This window comes from Dicentrarchus labrax, unplaced genomic scaffold, assembly GCF_905237075.1.
Source record: "Dicentrarchus labrax unplaced genomic scaffold, dlabrax2021, whole genome shotgun sequence".
NCBI lineage: Eukaryota > Metazoa > Chordata > Actinopteri > Moronidae > Dicentrarchus > Dicentrarchus labrax.
Genome location: NW_026136710.1, coordinates 3,561,983 through 3,578,709, shown reverse-complemented (window position 1 = coordinate 3,578,709; position 16,727 = coordinate 3,561,983). Strand labels below are relative to the sequence as shown.

The following is a 16,727-nucleotide window of genomic DNA, read 5'->3' as shown; positions in this document are numbered from 1 at the left end:
AAATGAGACATTATGAGGGAACATAGGGTTTATTTTTTTTTTTTTAAATAAAACTTGATTAATAGCTTAAAATTGATTATTCTAGCTAGAACATGCTAAGGCTCATCTTCTCCAAGACATACTGGATGTAAGGCCACATCTGAGCGTCACTGCTTTTCCTAACGGAAGGATCTGTTGTCAGTAAACCTCCACCATGCAAATAAATCCTCTGATCTTTTCAAACATAACAGTGTACCATTACAGCTTATTAAAGTACTTAAAAGATCGGGTGAGCGATTCCGGAGAAATCCAATAGCATGATGTAGTACACGGCCTGATGTTAGCACCCTGTCGCTAAAGTTGCTGCTACATCACAGCAGCGGCGTATCTTGGCAAACTGGTAGGAAAAAAAAGTAAGCCCAACGGCCGTGGACCGGTAGTTTAAGGTAGTTAGCTGAAACACCAAGCCAAGCTGGAATAACAAGTTAGTGTTGTTTGGTTTTACATTTACAGACTGTGAGGAGATACTCGTGTATGGGATTAAAATCGCTTACCCCACCTTTAATATGGCTTTGATTTTCCACTCTTCCTATTCACCTCAACACAAAGAAGCAACCCGCCTGTAACAATTTGTCTAGTTGGTTCGGAGTCCAAAGAAGTCACTTTGTGACAAGCAGCTCTGCTGGCAGGTTCTTTTTCTTTCCTCGAACCAGCAGCCACAGTCATTCTACTGCATACACAGTATACAGCAGTACCTTAATTCAGGAAGGGTTGTGCAAGTGATACCCTAAAACACTGATTTAGTACAGCTCACATTCAGGCAGAAAGTTGGCATTTGAAACTTGAGCATATGTCGCCTACAGCTGTAGCAGCGCTGTCCCAAGCAAGCTTTTGGCAAGTGCAAAGATCAATTTCTCAGAGAAAAACAGATGTTCCAGCTGTCTGAAAACCTCATTTCATGCATCAAGTATTAACATGGAGCTTTGTCTCTCCATTACATGACAGGAAAAGCCATTTTCTTTTTGGCCTTACGACATTTCACAGGCATAGGATGCTCATTCAAGACTTGCAGCGCGGTCGACTTTACCAATCCCAACCCCGTCAATAATTCACAGTTGTCTGAAAGACCAGTGCCAACAACAACAACAACAACCGCTTTCCAAAACACTACTGCAATGTTCAGTTGCAGAAAAATGGCACAAATAAGTAACATCTCAACCGAAAGAGTCTTTATGCAATCAGTCAGGCGACACACAAAGCAAGCACGTTGCCTGTGGTCTTCAGCATGTTGGGTCGGGTTATTATCCCATTAGTCTTAAAGGTCTGGGTGTCCTCGACCCACAGAAACCACGTCATCAGGAGACCATTCAGTCTTCTCCGTTCTCACAGTGAAGGTTTCTTCTGTTGGTTGAAGTGCTCAGTCAGTGACTCAACAGTTTGTCACGCGGCGGTCTCTGACTTCGACGAAGGTGTTTCGGGCAGGTTTGCTTTAGATCTGAGAGCGAGAAACGGAACAAAGTCAGGAATGGTGGGGGACAACTACAGCGTTTACAAACCAAAGAAAGAACCTAAGTAAAATATCGAACCTGTTGTGGGTCATGTGGCTCTTGACGAGGTGTCCAGCAGCCAGAGCAGCCATCAGGGAGAGCTCCCCTGCAAGCACGGTGCCGCAGACCACGCGGGCCAGCTGACGCGCGTTCTCGCCTGGCTGGTTGGAACTGGTACCTTGGACACCAAGCATCTGAAGACAGAGATGGAGTTTTTAAAACATCAGAGAACTGGGTTACCAATCCTACTCCTGGCTATGCACCAACAGTGGCAGGTTATACATGGTTGCCTTTTACGGTAGAACAGTTAAATTAAAGTCACCAGCCACCATCTCATCAGACTCTCAGTTTCTGTTTCCTTATCTATCTGCAGTCTTAAAAAGTTCTTCTGATTCATCAGTCAGTCTCTGCAGGGTCATAACTTAACTAAAACGATCTTAGAGACATTACCTGCAAACAGGCCTGCTGTGGTGGCAGGTTGGTGCCCCCTCCCACAGTGCCCAGCTCTAAAGAGGGCATAGTGCAGCTGATGTACAGGTCCTCCCCTTCTGGACCAGCAGGCTCCATCTGGGTGATACAGTTGGAGCTCCCCACAGTCTGAGCCGGGTCCTGGAACAAGCAATACAGCGAGATCACTCAGTAAGTGTGGTGGTAACGTGCACGCACGCACGCACACACACACGAACATATGAACACACACTTGCTCTGAATTAACTGTAAGTGTAGTAACTAAGGGCTCAAACATGTGGAGCGATCTATTACCTGTCCACAGGCGATGTAGATGGCTGCTACGATGTTGGCAGCGTGAGCATTGAAGCCCCCGATGCTGCCAGCCATGGCCGAGCCCACCAAGTTCTTGTTGATGTTCAGCTCCACCAGCGCAGCTGTGTTGCTTTTTAACAACTGCAGATAGATTAATAGGTTGTTTTAGTAAGAAATGAGAGGTTTAAGAAACAGAAATAGCTAGCAGCAGTAAAACAAAGAACTGTTGTAAAAATGAATAAATAAACTCCGTGAAGTTTAGTTTAGTTGTATTTACCTCCCTGACCACACTGGCAGGGATGGTGGCCTCACACACAGCAGCCTTTCCCCGGCCCATGATCCAGTTCACGGCAGAAGACTTCTTGTCAGTGCAGTAGTTCCCACTGACCGCAAGCACCTGTACATCTGAATACTGCTGCTGGAGTCTGTGCAGAGCCTGCTCGGTGCCCTGACAAAACACAACACACACACACACACACACACACACACAGAGTTATTTACAGTACTGGAGATACAGAGAACGCTGTCAGGACAACAGAGTAAGCCGACTGAAGAGGGGAGCAATGGTTGCAATCACATTGCATCGACTGCTACAGAACAATTGGCCGTACCTTGGAGAGCATGTTCATGCCCATGGCGTCTCCCGTCTGAGACTGGAAGCGAATGTACAAGTTCCTCCCGGCTAAACCCACAAACAGCTTCTCCAGACGAGCAAACCTACCAAGAGCAAATATTCATTTATGATCTTACATTTTACAGATGTGACCAAAGGAAACTGAAATCAATCAGTGTAATCGTGTTTCCGTCGGTGTCTCTGCTGACCTGCTGGTCCGGTCGAAAACCTCTTTGATCGCGTTGAATCCGTCCACGGTCTCCAGCCAGACTTTGACCTCTGCAGCCCGGCACGCTGAGGGCAGCCTCACCACAGGACCCCTGGTCATACCGTCAGCTAGGATCCTGCTGCGGCAACCCCCACTCAGCTGGACAGGAATGACAACAGAGTCAGCGCGGCACACACACACACACAGAGACACACAGACACACAGACACACACACAGACACACACACAGACACACACAGACAGACACAGACACACACAGACAGACAGACAACAGCCAGAGCCAGATATCGCTCACTTACAGAGAGTGCCCTGCATCCTCTGTTTGTGCTCGCTACCAGGCAACCCTCTGTGGTCGCCATGGGAACGTAAAACTGTTTCTCATCCAACAGAAGGGGACCAGCCACTCCTACTGGCACCGGCATGTAGCCAATGACATTCTCACAGCAAGTTCCCATCACCTAGAGGGCAAGAACACAGAGTAATAAATAAAGCTGCAACATGAACACAGAAACATTTGGTAAGAAATGTAAGGAAATAAATGGGTTTGTAGATAAGGGGGTTTAACAATAAATAGGACAGATACACATTGCCAGTACCTTCGAATAGTCGTAGTCCTTGTAAGGCAGACAAGCCAAGGCAGAGTGAACAGGCAGTTTGGGTGATAGCATTTCCCTCCTGATGGCCACGCCTCTCTCTGGAGTCTCAAGGACAGTTTCCAGTTTATAGTTCAGGATGTTGCGTGACGTTACCAAGTTCATCACCTCTTTATCGCTAAGAAAACTGGCACCTCTCTGGAAAGCAACAAAGGGCAAACCTTCAGACCAATAAACAACCAAAGACATCTTCTGCTTTGTACCCAGAGAGAGGATTTCCATCTGCTCTGGCAGCGTACCTGGGGATCTGAGAGGATGGCCATACATTCCTCCAGCGTCCGGGCCTCTGGACTTTGAGGAACACAAGGTGTGAGAGCGAAGGACTCCCCAAAACATGAAACACTGGGGCCGTTGTCCACTGAGGCTCCTGGAGGCTCCGCTGTAAAAGAATCGGGGGGGAGACAAACACACATTAAGCAACAAAGCCGTTGCATTAGAGTTTGTTTGTTTATCAGTGGGTACAGACGTTCTAAAGCTAGCAGGGCCAATTATGAGTCTCACCCTTCTCTCTGAACGCTGTGTCGGCCTCAGGGGAAGGTTTCAAGTCTGAGGCAGCTGAGGAGGTGTAGTTGGTTGCTATGGTACCGTTCATGATCTTCTGGGGTTTTGGGGCCGATAATTCCTTCCAGCAGCATTCCCCTGTCCCCCTGGGCCTCTGAGTCTGAGGAGAGCTTATAATGGGACTCTTGAGGGACAGGGAAGACTCTGTCTCCGTTTGCTCAAAGAAGACGTACTTCACAGCCAGGAGCAGGGCAAGACCGAGAGTTATCACCTGTTCCAGGTCCATACTGGTAGAGACAAAGTTATGCATCAGTGGTTAAAGTACAGGAGTTGATACCAGGCAAATGTATTTATGGAAGGTGCACTCTTCCTTGTTTGATGCTTTTACCTGCTGAGCTTCAGAGGCAACATGGTACCACCAGCTTCCAGTCTCTTAGCTATGGGCCCGTCCACTGTGCGATTCTGACCGGGATTTTCAGCCGCTAGTCGAGTGTGAGCATGAACCAAGGCCAGACCCAGAGACTGAGGGGACATCATGAAACACATATCCCAGTGAGATTGTTTATATGCTTCATAATTCTTTTATTCTTTAAGTCACCTTTACACTGATGACAGATGACTTAGTACCATGTTTTTTTAATGTAGAGCTCAATAGTTTCTCACCATGATGATTTTAACCCTCTGGGTCACAGGGTTGGGCTTGTTGTCCTCTTCTTCGGCCAGCACACGGGCAAAGTGGCTCAGTTGCCAGATTGGACGGCCCTCGCGGTTTTCCCTGGACAGCTATACATGCAAACACACATGAACACACACAGAAATTTAATGAGAGATGCAAGGAGCTTATTTCCACCACTTATAATTCTCCCAAATGTTACATATAATTCTTACCTCCAGGACAAGGGAGACACACGCAGGGAAGAAGGTCATGAAGACAAAGTAATTGGCCAGGACAGACATACAGCCGAAACAACACATGATCTCTAACTGAGGCACACCTGGAAAACAGAAAATAGTATTCATTTAACGGTCTACTCAATTCACCATCACGTAGCTGTCGTCATTTTAGAGGAGAAGAAATACTAGTATCTCTTACCCGACATGGTGCCAATCCCAATGACCAGACACTCAACCAGAGCATCCAGGGTGAAGGTGGGGCCCAAGATGGCCATGCCCTGGGAGATGTTCTCCCTCACCTCCTCCTATACACAAGACACAGACCATAGCACGAGTCAGTGACTGTGTTTACATGCACAAGCATCCTAGTTTTCTTCATATTTATTGACTGATGTTAATTCAGTTACAGTTTAAGACAAGGTGTGTGAGATATTACCTGAGAGTTTGAGCTGAGGGCAAATTTGGCCAGTGCACAGGCTTTGGACAGGTCAATGAGCAGGAGAAAGAACGGCAGGGCTTCACTGCAGGAAAATGAGTCGAATGTCAGTCAGGGAACGACAGTGTCATATTTCACTGCCATCTTTGCCCTCATTGTCGACAAGTTCCACAAGTGAAACTGAAATGTTTATGTGTCCTCTGTGACAATGTCAAGCTGTGAGACCCTTCCAGTGAGATTTCTGATAACAGCATTAAATCAAATAACTCATGATCAAAATGAATGTACAGTAAGTTTTAACCAGAATCTATCGTTTTTAGCTGCAGCTGCCAACAACTGTGCACCGTTATAACAGAAAGAGGACAGACAACAATGTATACCTATCACCTGACTGACCATCAGCTTGAACACACGTCATCTGAAAGGTTTGATCTCACTGCCATACTACTTATCTTTGGCAGGGGTCAGCAACCTTAGGCCATGCATTGCCATCATTGGCACGCTGTAGTTTAACCAATGACACACGAGCAGTAAGTGTGCTAGAGTTCTTTTGCCCTCTCAACCACATCAGATGGCCTCTTTCGTAGCCACTGGCAGTTGGTCTTCTTGTCTTAGTACTGTTTATATGATTTCAACCCAGATGTGGACGTTTTCGTAAGGATGGCAGCCTTCGTATATAATTACAACGTCCTGATGTACTGTATGTACATGGCTTATATGGACTGAATCAATGTACAGATCTGTGTGATGAAGAAAAACGGTGCTGACCCCTGATCTAATTTACAAGGTACCTTGATACAACTTCTAAAATTAAGTTGTTGTCTCTTAATGCTACACACACAGATAATTAAGGTAGGATAACATAAATTTGTAAATAAATATAAAACAATACATACAGGTATTTATTCATGCACTGTGGTCAACTGAGGTTAGGTGACAGTCTAAACTGGTGAACTAGTTGTATTAGTCTAGTATATGTTTACATTTGCAGCACTTACTTAAGGCCTGTCAGCTCTTTCCCAAAGAAGTGTATGACCACCGTACTGAAAACAAAGCTGGAAAACACTGTGAACAACCCGGCAATACCTGTAGGAAGAGAAATAAGGTGAATGTTGTTTAAATATTTACTGCGTGCGGCATGTTTATAGGAAAGCTGGGCGATAAATGACGAGCTGGCATCCTCTCATACTGACCCAGTATATATTTGGATCCCAGTTGTCGTAGATTCTTGAACTGGAAATAGATGTAAACGATGGCCATGCAGCGTGTGATTGTAAGGATGATTATGTCGCTGCTGTGGATTTTCTGTAAGCAAACAAACACAAGACCGACCTCTTGTTAACACTGAGCACACCCTACCACACCCACAGCAGCTTTCTCCCCCCGGCACACTCACCTCCTCCACTTTGGGGCACTCGTTCCAGCTGCACATCTGGTTGCTGGCGGCCAGGCTGTTCATGGACATCAGGCAGACGGTGAGGACGAGGGTGCCCACTATCACCTCCCACGGGTGGGAGGCCACCAGCAGGCCATGGAGCCTGAACAGATGAGCCAACATGGTCTCAGGATGCCTTCACAGCCTCACCTGTAACTTACAACAAGAAAAAAAAAGGGGGGGTGAGAAAACTGTCCCATCATTCCCAGTCAACAACACAAGAGCCAGCTTTATGTAGAGAGATTATGATGCTGTGGATTGGGTGGTAATAATAATAATACCACAGCCTCATCGGGTATCTTATCTGTTTGTATCTTTAGCTGACAGCTGTGAGGCTACGCTACAACGTTAGCTGCTGTTTGGTGGTTCACCAGCGCGAAACATTACTCAGATACTCTCTTTAACATTTATAAAGTCAGGGAAATGTCCGCGTTTGAGACGACCGGTGGGACTCGTCGGTTAGCATTGGTTAGCATTAGCTACCCCCACCAAGGTCATTCCCCTCCCCGTTATAACGCCGTTAATGTTCCCGTTTAACGACAAAACAAATACTGAACTCACATACTTCCAAATGTAAGCCTCGCCGTGGTCAGACGGTCCTCTCCATAATGATAATGTCCCTTTCCACGAGTCGCTCAGCTAGCTACTTCATCCTGACGCAACGACACCAATATGGCGATGCGGAAATCCCGACGTCATGCTGATGACGTGACTTGACGCTACGTCGCGGGGGCGTGGTCAAATGCGAGCCGCTGCACAATCAGAGGAAACGGGTCGTTGTTGTTGTTTGGTTTGTTTATTTCCAAACAATTAACGGGATTAATCCCTGCGGTGATTTCTTACGGGTGAGATTCAGGTTACATAGAGATACATACACTTACATAATGCCTGTGTTTGAATATCATAATGTTAGGTTTGGTATTTTTATGCAAAACAAAGATGTTGAATTGTATTATTTTCATTAGAAGTGCATTTTACATTCACCGGTGTAGATTTTGAAGTTGAAGTTGCTCCAAGCTTTGTGGCATTTGTGAATAAATCCTTAAGACAACTGGGGGGAAAAAAGTGCCTTAAGACTCTCCACTCTCTCTCTCTCTCTCTCTCTCTCTCTCTCTCTCTCTCTCTCTCTCTGTATATATATATATATATATATATATCTTCATACTTATATCCCCACTTAGGTTATTTTACATGTTTTGGGGGTTTGATTAGGATATGTCTGTTGATAGATTCTTTTTCCTTCTATCTCTCTTTTCTGTTAATATATACTGCTTGGATTGATTTATTGTTAGGTATATTTAGCATCCATATTCATTGATGACATTTAAAGGTGACATACAGTGTTTTTTAAAGCTTTTTTATTTATTTTGATATGTTTTTATTGGATGCTTGTTCACATACATGTGGTGATATGCTAATATGCAGAATCCCCCGGACAATTCTTTGCACATTCCTGTACAGCTCTTCACTTATTTATTGAAATGTTCAGCCGTATCGTTTCTCTTTTTATATTTGTATATATTGTCTCTTTTTATCTTTACTTATATTTCTCTATGTTTAATTGTTATGCACCAATTTAACAAGGCAAATTCCTTGTATGTGACGACTGATTCTGATTCTGATATTATGTCAATATTCAAACATGGTGGATATTAAAAGGATAATTATCATGCTGATAATGAATCATAATAACCTGGGATAAAATAAATATTTAATATCCCCAGAGCCTTTTGATTCACTCTGTGTCATTTGGTTTTTGGTAATTTGATTACTATAATTGCAAATATGTTACAATTAGACGTATATAAACATTTTCACCACTAAAATACTATATGAGAATTTCCTGTCTTGATTATCTTGGCAAAAATAAATGCAATACACGATATTATTATCATATAATCATGAAAATATACTCAATACCCTTAACATACTGGAAACTATGGCACAACAGACAGGAACCTCATTTCCCTGTTCTTTATTTTGAAATCTGTGCTATTTCCACACATCCTGTTTAACTTTTGTTTTTTGTGGGATGCAACGGACAAACCGACCCTTCCGCCATGGTGACAGGGTTAGGATTTTGGGATGCTCCCCCCTGGTCCCCTTGTTCAGAATAAATCTTTCACGATTATCCTGATTCACGATTATCACTTTAATGGAAATTCACAGCTATAAATGTATCTCAGTGTTTTTTATCGTGACTTCTATGATCCCTTCATTATGACCCAGTCTTGTAGCCTAACTGTCCTGTTTTCAAAATCTAGTTTAAAGACTTTAATTATTTTCCTTTAGGCCTGTATTGGTTTGGCATGGTCCACATTAAAGTTGTGTTTAATCAAATTACCACCATCTGGCCCCAGAAAACCTGGCTGTACTTTATAAGACCCTGGAGGAGACAGAGTATTCACAAAACATTACCAGTGAGTGAAAAGTGTGTAGCAGTATTTCCTGGACTTCCTGGAACAGAGGTAGGTAGAATTTGAATATTTTGGACTTATGCAAACCACACGTGTTTGTTTAACCGTGAAAAGTACATAAAGTCTTGATGTTATTTTGGTATTTGAATCCTCTCTCAGTTCAGTATAATCAAATTAGATATGTCCTGTTGCTGTAACTAGGACGTAAATAACGTTGAATGAACGTGGCTCCACAGTCTCTCACAGTGAGACATTGTTCTTCTCAGCAATACAGCATTTGGATTTCTGCATAAAACACCCTTTACACATACATTTTACATGATTTCATTCATCCCCAGTGGGTCAAAATACATTATTAGAAGGTAAATCACATTACTAAAGGCTCTAAAGAACATTTGTAGCCTCATGCTGGAAGAGTTTCACATCACCTTTAGAGTTTGAGGCAGTAAATGTTCTCTTCTGTTGAACAAGTGGCGATGTGGCACAATATTTATGATAATACATGGTTGTAAATACCAATACACTAGTTTTAAATAATGCTGAAGTAAAAGCTGTTGCTTAGTGTCACTTCTGAGAAACAAAGACGGAAACTGTACTGATTACCTTATAATAGTCAGTTGAGTTATGTTGATCTACTGTATTCAGCAGAACCTGTTTTAAGTGAATTCCAACTGCTGAGTCATTCAGTCAAGTTTCAATTCAGTATAAGCATGTTAAAGAACACACACAAAATGTGTCACTGATTCTGAAACAGCTTTAGTAGTTCATTTTTGGCCTGAGTTTAGAGAGCATTTGAAACAATAGACGCATTCATTCCTTTATTGAGAGAAACAAACATAACCGGCTCAAGTTTTACTTTGATCTGGGTTTCAGACACTGGGAGATAGTCCTGTCTTTAAGTCATATAGATGGTATTATCATTAGTTTGTCGACTCTACGCAGGAACCTGAGGACTTTGCGGTTGTTCAGAAGGAAAGCCCATTCAGATCTGCTAGACATAGCAATATATACATAGCAAAATTGACCCGGTACGGTAGATAGTTGAAGATGGGGCATTATGTGCGGGCAGGAGTCACCAAAGGTCAATGGGAGTCACTTACAGGTTGGAGGTTCTCGCGGGAGTTCGAAGTATCTCGATAATTCAGGGGAAAAAAATTACTCTGAAAAACAGGAAAAAATATTAAAAGAAACAAACCAAAAAATAAATTACTCAGAAAAAACAGAGTTTCTTTTTTTTTCCCCAGGTGAATGCAATACGCTTCCGTACTCGTCAACATGAAACACTCATACATTTTTTGTTAACAGTAATGGGAGTTGATATTTCCCCTTCATTACACCTAGCTGGATAAGATCTGGTTACAGACACAACAGGTTTTCACCAACTGGTTCTCCTCTGAAGTCTTCCCCCTCACAGACCTTGAGCTCACCTGACTCACTTAAAAGAAAAAAGGAATGCTTCTAGAAAATAGTCAGTCTGTCCGAGTGGTACAGTCTCCTTGAACCTTCCCTCAGTCTTCTTTTAGTGAGTTCAGATGACTGCAGCCACGGGGTTTCCATTCATCCCCTTTAATTAGCTGTTTAGGGTTATCTGTAATTTGCGCACAGCTCCAGCCCTTTCCTTGCGCTTTTCTTATTCTCTTTTACAATGTGCTACATGTGACTGTGGGTAAACACCGGTGGTGACATATGAAATGCCAAACAACATTTTTGTACTGAACTGCAATTAGTGGCAGTTAGTCTCTTCCTTGAGCCCCTCCCTCCCTTTCCGGGTTACATCTACGGGCGACGCGCTGTTCTCTCCTCACCGATACGCACACATGCATGTGCCAGTTACAGGATGCAGCTCAGAGCGTGTTGTACTTCTTGACCCTCTATATGCTTTGGATAACCATGTGGCAAATTAAATCTCGGACTGCGATTAATGCTTCAAGTGGAGTTTGTCAACAGATTTCGCACCAGTCGTGCGTAAAAATTGAAATGGCACATTTCTCCTGATGTCGGTGAGTTGCTTTTTTTTTCCTTATGAAAAAGATTCATTATAACGAACAGAAAGGTGTATGAAATCTGAATATATCGACGTTTTAATAACTTTAAGGGTGTGACTTGGTGAAGCGGTTTGCCAGGCGTTTGGCGGACCGGTACCCGCGTATGGAGCAAGGTGAGTGTGAATAATTGGGCTATTATTCAGTGTGTATTAATCGGTAACGCTTTAGATTGCAATCCGCAATGTACAGCGCAGATCTTCTCTTACACTGGTGTAAACAAGATGTGAAGTTAAGGAATAAGGTATCATTCTGGGGACTTTATTTAGAATTTATACTGTTGGCTTTTTTTTAACTCGGGGTGCAAAATAAGAACTGCTGAGCTACAAAGGTCACCCAGAGGTGGAGGGAGGTGGGTTAATGAGTTCTGTAGCTTTTTCTAAACCTGCTGTGATTTATTTCAAAATGCCCATATAGTAACACTACACAGGAGGGGTACAAATGATAACAAAATGAGGACAGACGAACTACATAACCTGTATAACGTTGTAGTTAGAGGGGAAAACCAGCCTGAGGTAGATTCGCACTGTTGTTACAGTGTTCAGAGTTCATGGAGTAAAGCTTTCCTCTAATGAGGTTTCTACATTAAATAACTATAGTAATAATAATAATTAATAATTAACTAACCTGAAAACCAGTTTATCCATCAGTCAAAAGAAGCTGTAAAAGATGATTGATTTTATGTCCTCTGATAGTCTAACAGGGCACGAACACAGTATAAAAGAACAATAAACTTTATTTATGAATATGTGTGCAGCATGAAGGAACTGCAGTCTTTCATTTCGTTATACAACCTTGTGTTGTATAATGATACATACATGTCCTCGATTCCTTAAAAACAATGTTACAAAGTGCTTTACATGGTTGAAGCAGGGTTTAAAACGTTTCAGGAGGCAAAAAAGTCAAATAAAATCAGACAATTAAAATCATACATTAATGAGGTGGACAAGGGCAGATCCAGAGGGGTTAAAATGAGGGTAAAAAGTGGTCTGGCTACCCTAATTTGGTGTCAAATGCCAAATTTAACACATTCATATAGATTCTTTTTAAAAATAACTTGTTAAAAAAGGCTCAAAAATATAACAATGTATTGATTTCTAAGGCCAGCTTTAGACATGTCTATACAATGCTCTACTAATGTGCCACAAAGATGTAATGTGACACCACCCTTTGGCCACGAATATCTCTCTAGATCCACCCCTGGAGGTGGAATAAAAAACAACAATAAAGATAAATACTAACAATACGATAAAATATCTATTGCAGATTAACTGCACTGAGGCAATTCAAAAATACAATAAAATACCTAACACTAATAAAGGCTAAAAAACTATAATAATAATAAAATAGATAAGACATGGTAGAAATAAAAGTGTGCTAGAATAAATAAAAGGCCTTTTTGAAAAGATATATAAGTTACTGTAAAAGATGTCACTGATTCAGAAATGATACGCTGTGAGACACTTTATTACTCTCAAACTCAGGATGTTTCAACTGTAAACCAACTTCAAACCACCGACCAGACCTGTTGCCAAAACAGACGATAGTTATAGAAAACGTCTCTATAGCGACCCTTGACAACATCTCCACGTGTGCAGCTCTCAGTTAGGGTCACACTCATATTGGAAATATATCATATTGAAAGTAATTAAAATGACTTTCTTTTTTGTGGTTACTCCATAACTTCACATCTTGTTCCCTTGCACCTACATGTACGTATCGGCACGTACTGTACTGGTACACCGTTAGTACAATTGATTATTCATATTTAATTAAATTGGAATTAAACGGGGAAGAATTACGCTGTGTGTTGCAGGCTGCAATCTAATCCACACGTGGTTTCCAGGTCTCATGTCAAACCGCTTAATAAAACAAAGTTTTGGTTTCTGTTTATTGCCCATGTCCCCCCCCTTCCCCACAGAATGAATAAAGGATGTTCATTGCTGAGACTGAGAAGAAAGTTCTTTCCTTCACTCCTGTCACTGCTGACTCTGTGTGCCTTGCTATTAATCAGAGTGAAGTACATCAACGAAACAGAACCTTCCCCGGCAGTTCAAGATGACATCCAGACATTCAACAAATACAATATTAACTGTTTGGCTATATATGACATGGACCCAGTGGAGGTGGGTAAATCGCTGATCATCAGAAAGAATCAGGTGGTGGAGGACAAGGGTGAAAGCCTGGTTAACCTCACCTCAAACTGCCCGCTGTTCATCAAGTCCAGGGGTTACGATGACGTGTGTGTCTCAGAGGAGGAGAAAGACTTTCCTCTTGCTTACTCTCTGGTTGTGCATAAATCTGCATGGATGGTAGAGAGACTCATCAAAGCGCTGTACTCGCCCAGCAATATCTATTGTCTCCACTATGATCAAAAGTCTTCAGCTCAGTTCATCGCAGCCATGGAGGGTTTAGCCCGCTGTTTGCCCAATGTCTTCATTGCCTCCAAGCGAGAGAATGTCTTTTATGCGAGCGTCAGTCGATTGAAAGCTGATCTCAACTGTCTGTCCGACCTGTTGGGGTCAGAAGTCAAGTGGAAGTACGTCATCAACCTCTGTGGTCAGGATTTCCCCCTCAAGTCTAACATCGAGCTTGTGTCAGAACTGAAGAAGTTAAAGGGAGCTAATATGCTGGAGACAAGCCGCCCCACTGATTCCAAGAAGCAGAGGTTCACCTTTCACTACGAGCTGAGAGATGCCAGCTTTGAATATCAGAAACTCCCAGTGAAAACGGAGCAGGTGAAGCCACCGCCACCACACGGTATCGAGATGTTCATCGGGAACGCCTACTTTGTCTTGTCACGGGACTTCGTGGTGCACATAGACTCCTCGGTGGTGGTGAAAGATTTTCTGGCCTGGTCAGAGGACACTTACTCCCCAGATGAACACTTCTGGGCTACACTTGTGAGACTGGAAGGTGTACCCGGTGGGGTGCACAGATCCCAGCCTGATATCACTGACCTGATGAGTAAGACCAGGCTGGTGAAGTGGCAATACCTGGAGGAGAACCTATACCCACCATGCTCAGGGGAACACGTTCGCAGCGTTTGTATTTTTGGGGCAGCCGAACTGCATTGGTTACTCAACTATGGGCACTGGTTCGCCAATAAGTTTGACCCCAAAGTGGACCCCATTCTCATTCAGTGCCTTGAGGAGAAGCTGGAGGAAAAACAAAGATTATTCCAGTCAGTGGCATCTAATACATGTCGTAAGGGTTAACCCAGGGCTGCAGTATACTGTACCGTCGATCAGCAGAAAATGAATCTGCAACAATCTTAATAATGGTTTAAAGGTTCCTTATGTAATGTGAGTTAAGAGAGGCATTTTTACGTGTTGTTTTTTTTATTCATCACGTTTTATTGACAAAGAGTCTTTCCCAACTTTCTCAGTTTATTTGGCTTAACATTAGTTCGCTTGCTAACGTAGTTTTCTGCAGTTTTATAAAGCAAACAATTGATTGATAATGAAAATAATCACTAGTAGCAGGCAACCAATGATCCAAAATGTTCTCGATAGTTTGAGAGAATTTGGAAATTTTTTCTTCAGATATCAATTGATCAATTATCAAAATAGTTGCTGATTAATTTAATGGTTGAATGGTTGAATCATACCAGCTATGCAGGCTAATATTTAGTAGCAAAACTGTGTTTATTAACACATTATATAAATAATTTATTTTCTACTGACATTCAGTCTCCCTTCAGCCAGTTTCAGAGGCTTCCAGCATTTTCTATCATAAATACCTGTCACCTTAAAGGGTCAGTTGTCAACACATCCTCACTTACCTCCAGTGGTGCGTGTAGGCATAGCTACGCACATTTTGGTTGATTTGAGCAGATGTTGAGAAATTCGGTGAGTGTAATTTTATATGTGGCGCTCACAGCAATTACAAATGTCTCTAAAAAAATTCATCAGCAATGTGTCTTTCCATAAACAGTGTTACTCAGGACGATCCAGACAGCTAACTGTGGACACTATTCATCAGAAGAAAAAAACACATTTTATATCCAGTTCTTCTGATGTATTTGTTTAGTTAGTGTACAGTTTTAGGAGTATCTAAACTAAAATGTTACTATAAATAATGATATGATGTATGTGTGTGTGCGCCAAATGTAATGTAAACTGAAGAATGTATTGTTTGCTTTGGTATGATGTAGTACATCAAGAAACAGAAAAAAACACAGAAACAGGCAGTGATGAATGAATGGGTTTAGGAAATGGGAGACAACTGTAGCTGGTGGATGGTGACAATTCAAAAGAAACAATGCATACACACCATAAAGATATATTGTGGTATTTATTCATTACATTTAGCTTACAAGCTGTACTAAAAAAACTGTTGGGGACAAAGATTGGTGAGCTATTTTAGAGAAACTGCTCCGGTTTAACGTCACTCAGTGTTTCCTGTAATAGTGTTAAAGTAACAATAGTACTAAATTAGCTGTTTCTTTATTGAAAGGGGGAAATTCAAGTTCAGCACTGGGGAATGTAGTGCGATGAGTGAGAAAATATAGTAAAATATAAAAAATAAAATCCAACAATACAATGAAATAAAGCCGGTGCAGAAGCAATGGCCTTGCAGTGAGAACTGTTGGGGATGAGTGAACTACATGGAATTAAAGCAGTAGTTTATTTATGTTTTGCAGTAGCTTGCTGGTAATTCTTACACAGTGATGGAATATTTTATTTATTTTACTTTACCATTGCTTCTCTAACTGACATTCCTTTTACTTTCCCATGGAAAGTAATGCACTATTTTGTATTATTTAGTATCACATTACCATATTTCTTACAAAGTAGTTTGAAGTACTTTTTCTAAGTATCTACAGTTAACCAAACTTCAGACTTCTCCCTAGGGTAGCTTTGCTTTAGTTCAACTTCTTCCAGTCTGCTTCCAAAGCTAAGCTTTCAAAGTAGCATCCCCAACACTTTAGCCACCTGAAAAAAATCAATATCAGTTTAAGTGTATGCTATGTTTAGTATATTTTCACCACTTTACCTTGCCTGCGCAGAGCCCTTTCATACAGGAAACTCAACTAGATTCATCTATGCTCTCTGCAAAGCCACCAGACTAAAGACCACCAGATAGAAACGCAGACCGCCATCTATTGTAGAATAAAGTACCTCATACAATCACACTTCAAAAACCCTGAACCATCCCTTCCTGACATGTTTTAAGACATATAAAAATACTCTGTTCTGAATAAAAACTTGTGTCTGA

At 42.0% G+C, this 16,727-nt stretch overlaps 2 protein-coding genes across 5 annotated transcripts; one reads left to right on the top strand and one right to left on the bottom strand.

The window, feature by feature from the left end:
- Window positions 1-10: 10 nt before the first annotated feature.
- On the bottom strand, window positions 11-7,743 carry LOC127370157 (3-hydroxy-3-methylglutaryl-coenzyme A reductase). Of its 4 annotated transcripts, none has more exons than XM_051411932.1 (20): window positions 7,610-7,743; window positions 7,010-7,198; window positions 6,807-6,918; window positions 6,612-6,699; window positions 5,614-5,698; window positions 5,377-5,482; window positions 5,172-5,278; window positions 4,947-5,066; window positions 4,672-4,805; window positions 4,284-4,570; window positions 4,022-4,161; window positions 3,726-3,920; window positions 3,429-3,587; window positions 3,111-3,268; window positions 2,900-3,005; window positions 2,566-2,736; window positions 2,289-2,429; window positions 1,977-2,135; window positions 1,566-1,720; window positions 11-1,474 (listed from the first exon to the last, which is right to left on the bottom strand). In XM_051411932.1, exons 2-20 carry the CDS (start codon window positions 7,169-7,171, stop codon window positions 1,420-1,422), a joined length of 2,640 nt encoding a protein of 879 aa, XP_051267892.1. In that variant the 5' UTR covers window positions 7,172-7,198; window positions 7,610-7,743; the 3' UTR covers window positions 11-1,419. The 4 variants fall into 4 exon arrangements, with proteins under 4 accessions (XP_051267892.1, XP_051267891.1, XP_051267893.1 ...); XM_051411931.1 differs by having other exon boundaries at window positions 7,010-7,204; window positions 7,614-7,743; XM_051411933.1 differs by having other exon boundaries at window positions 7,614-7,741.
- Window positions 7,744-11,080: 3,337 nt separating this feature from the next.
- Window positions 11,081-16,727, top strand: LOC127370538 (beta-1,3-galactosyl-O-glycosyl-glycoprotein beta-1,6-N-acetylglucosaminyltransferase 4). Its single transcript, XM_051412683.1, has 3 exons — window positions 11,081-11,465; window positions 11,561-11,623; window positions 13,429-16,727. The coding sequence occupies exon 3, from the start codon at window positions 13,430-13,432 to the stop codon at window positions 14,723-14,725; it is 1,296 nt and encodes a 431-aa protein (XP_051268643.1). The 5' UTR covers window positions 11,081-11,465; window positions 11,561-11,623; window position 13,429; the 3' UTR covers window positions 14,726-16,727.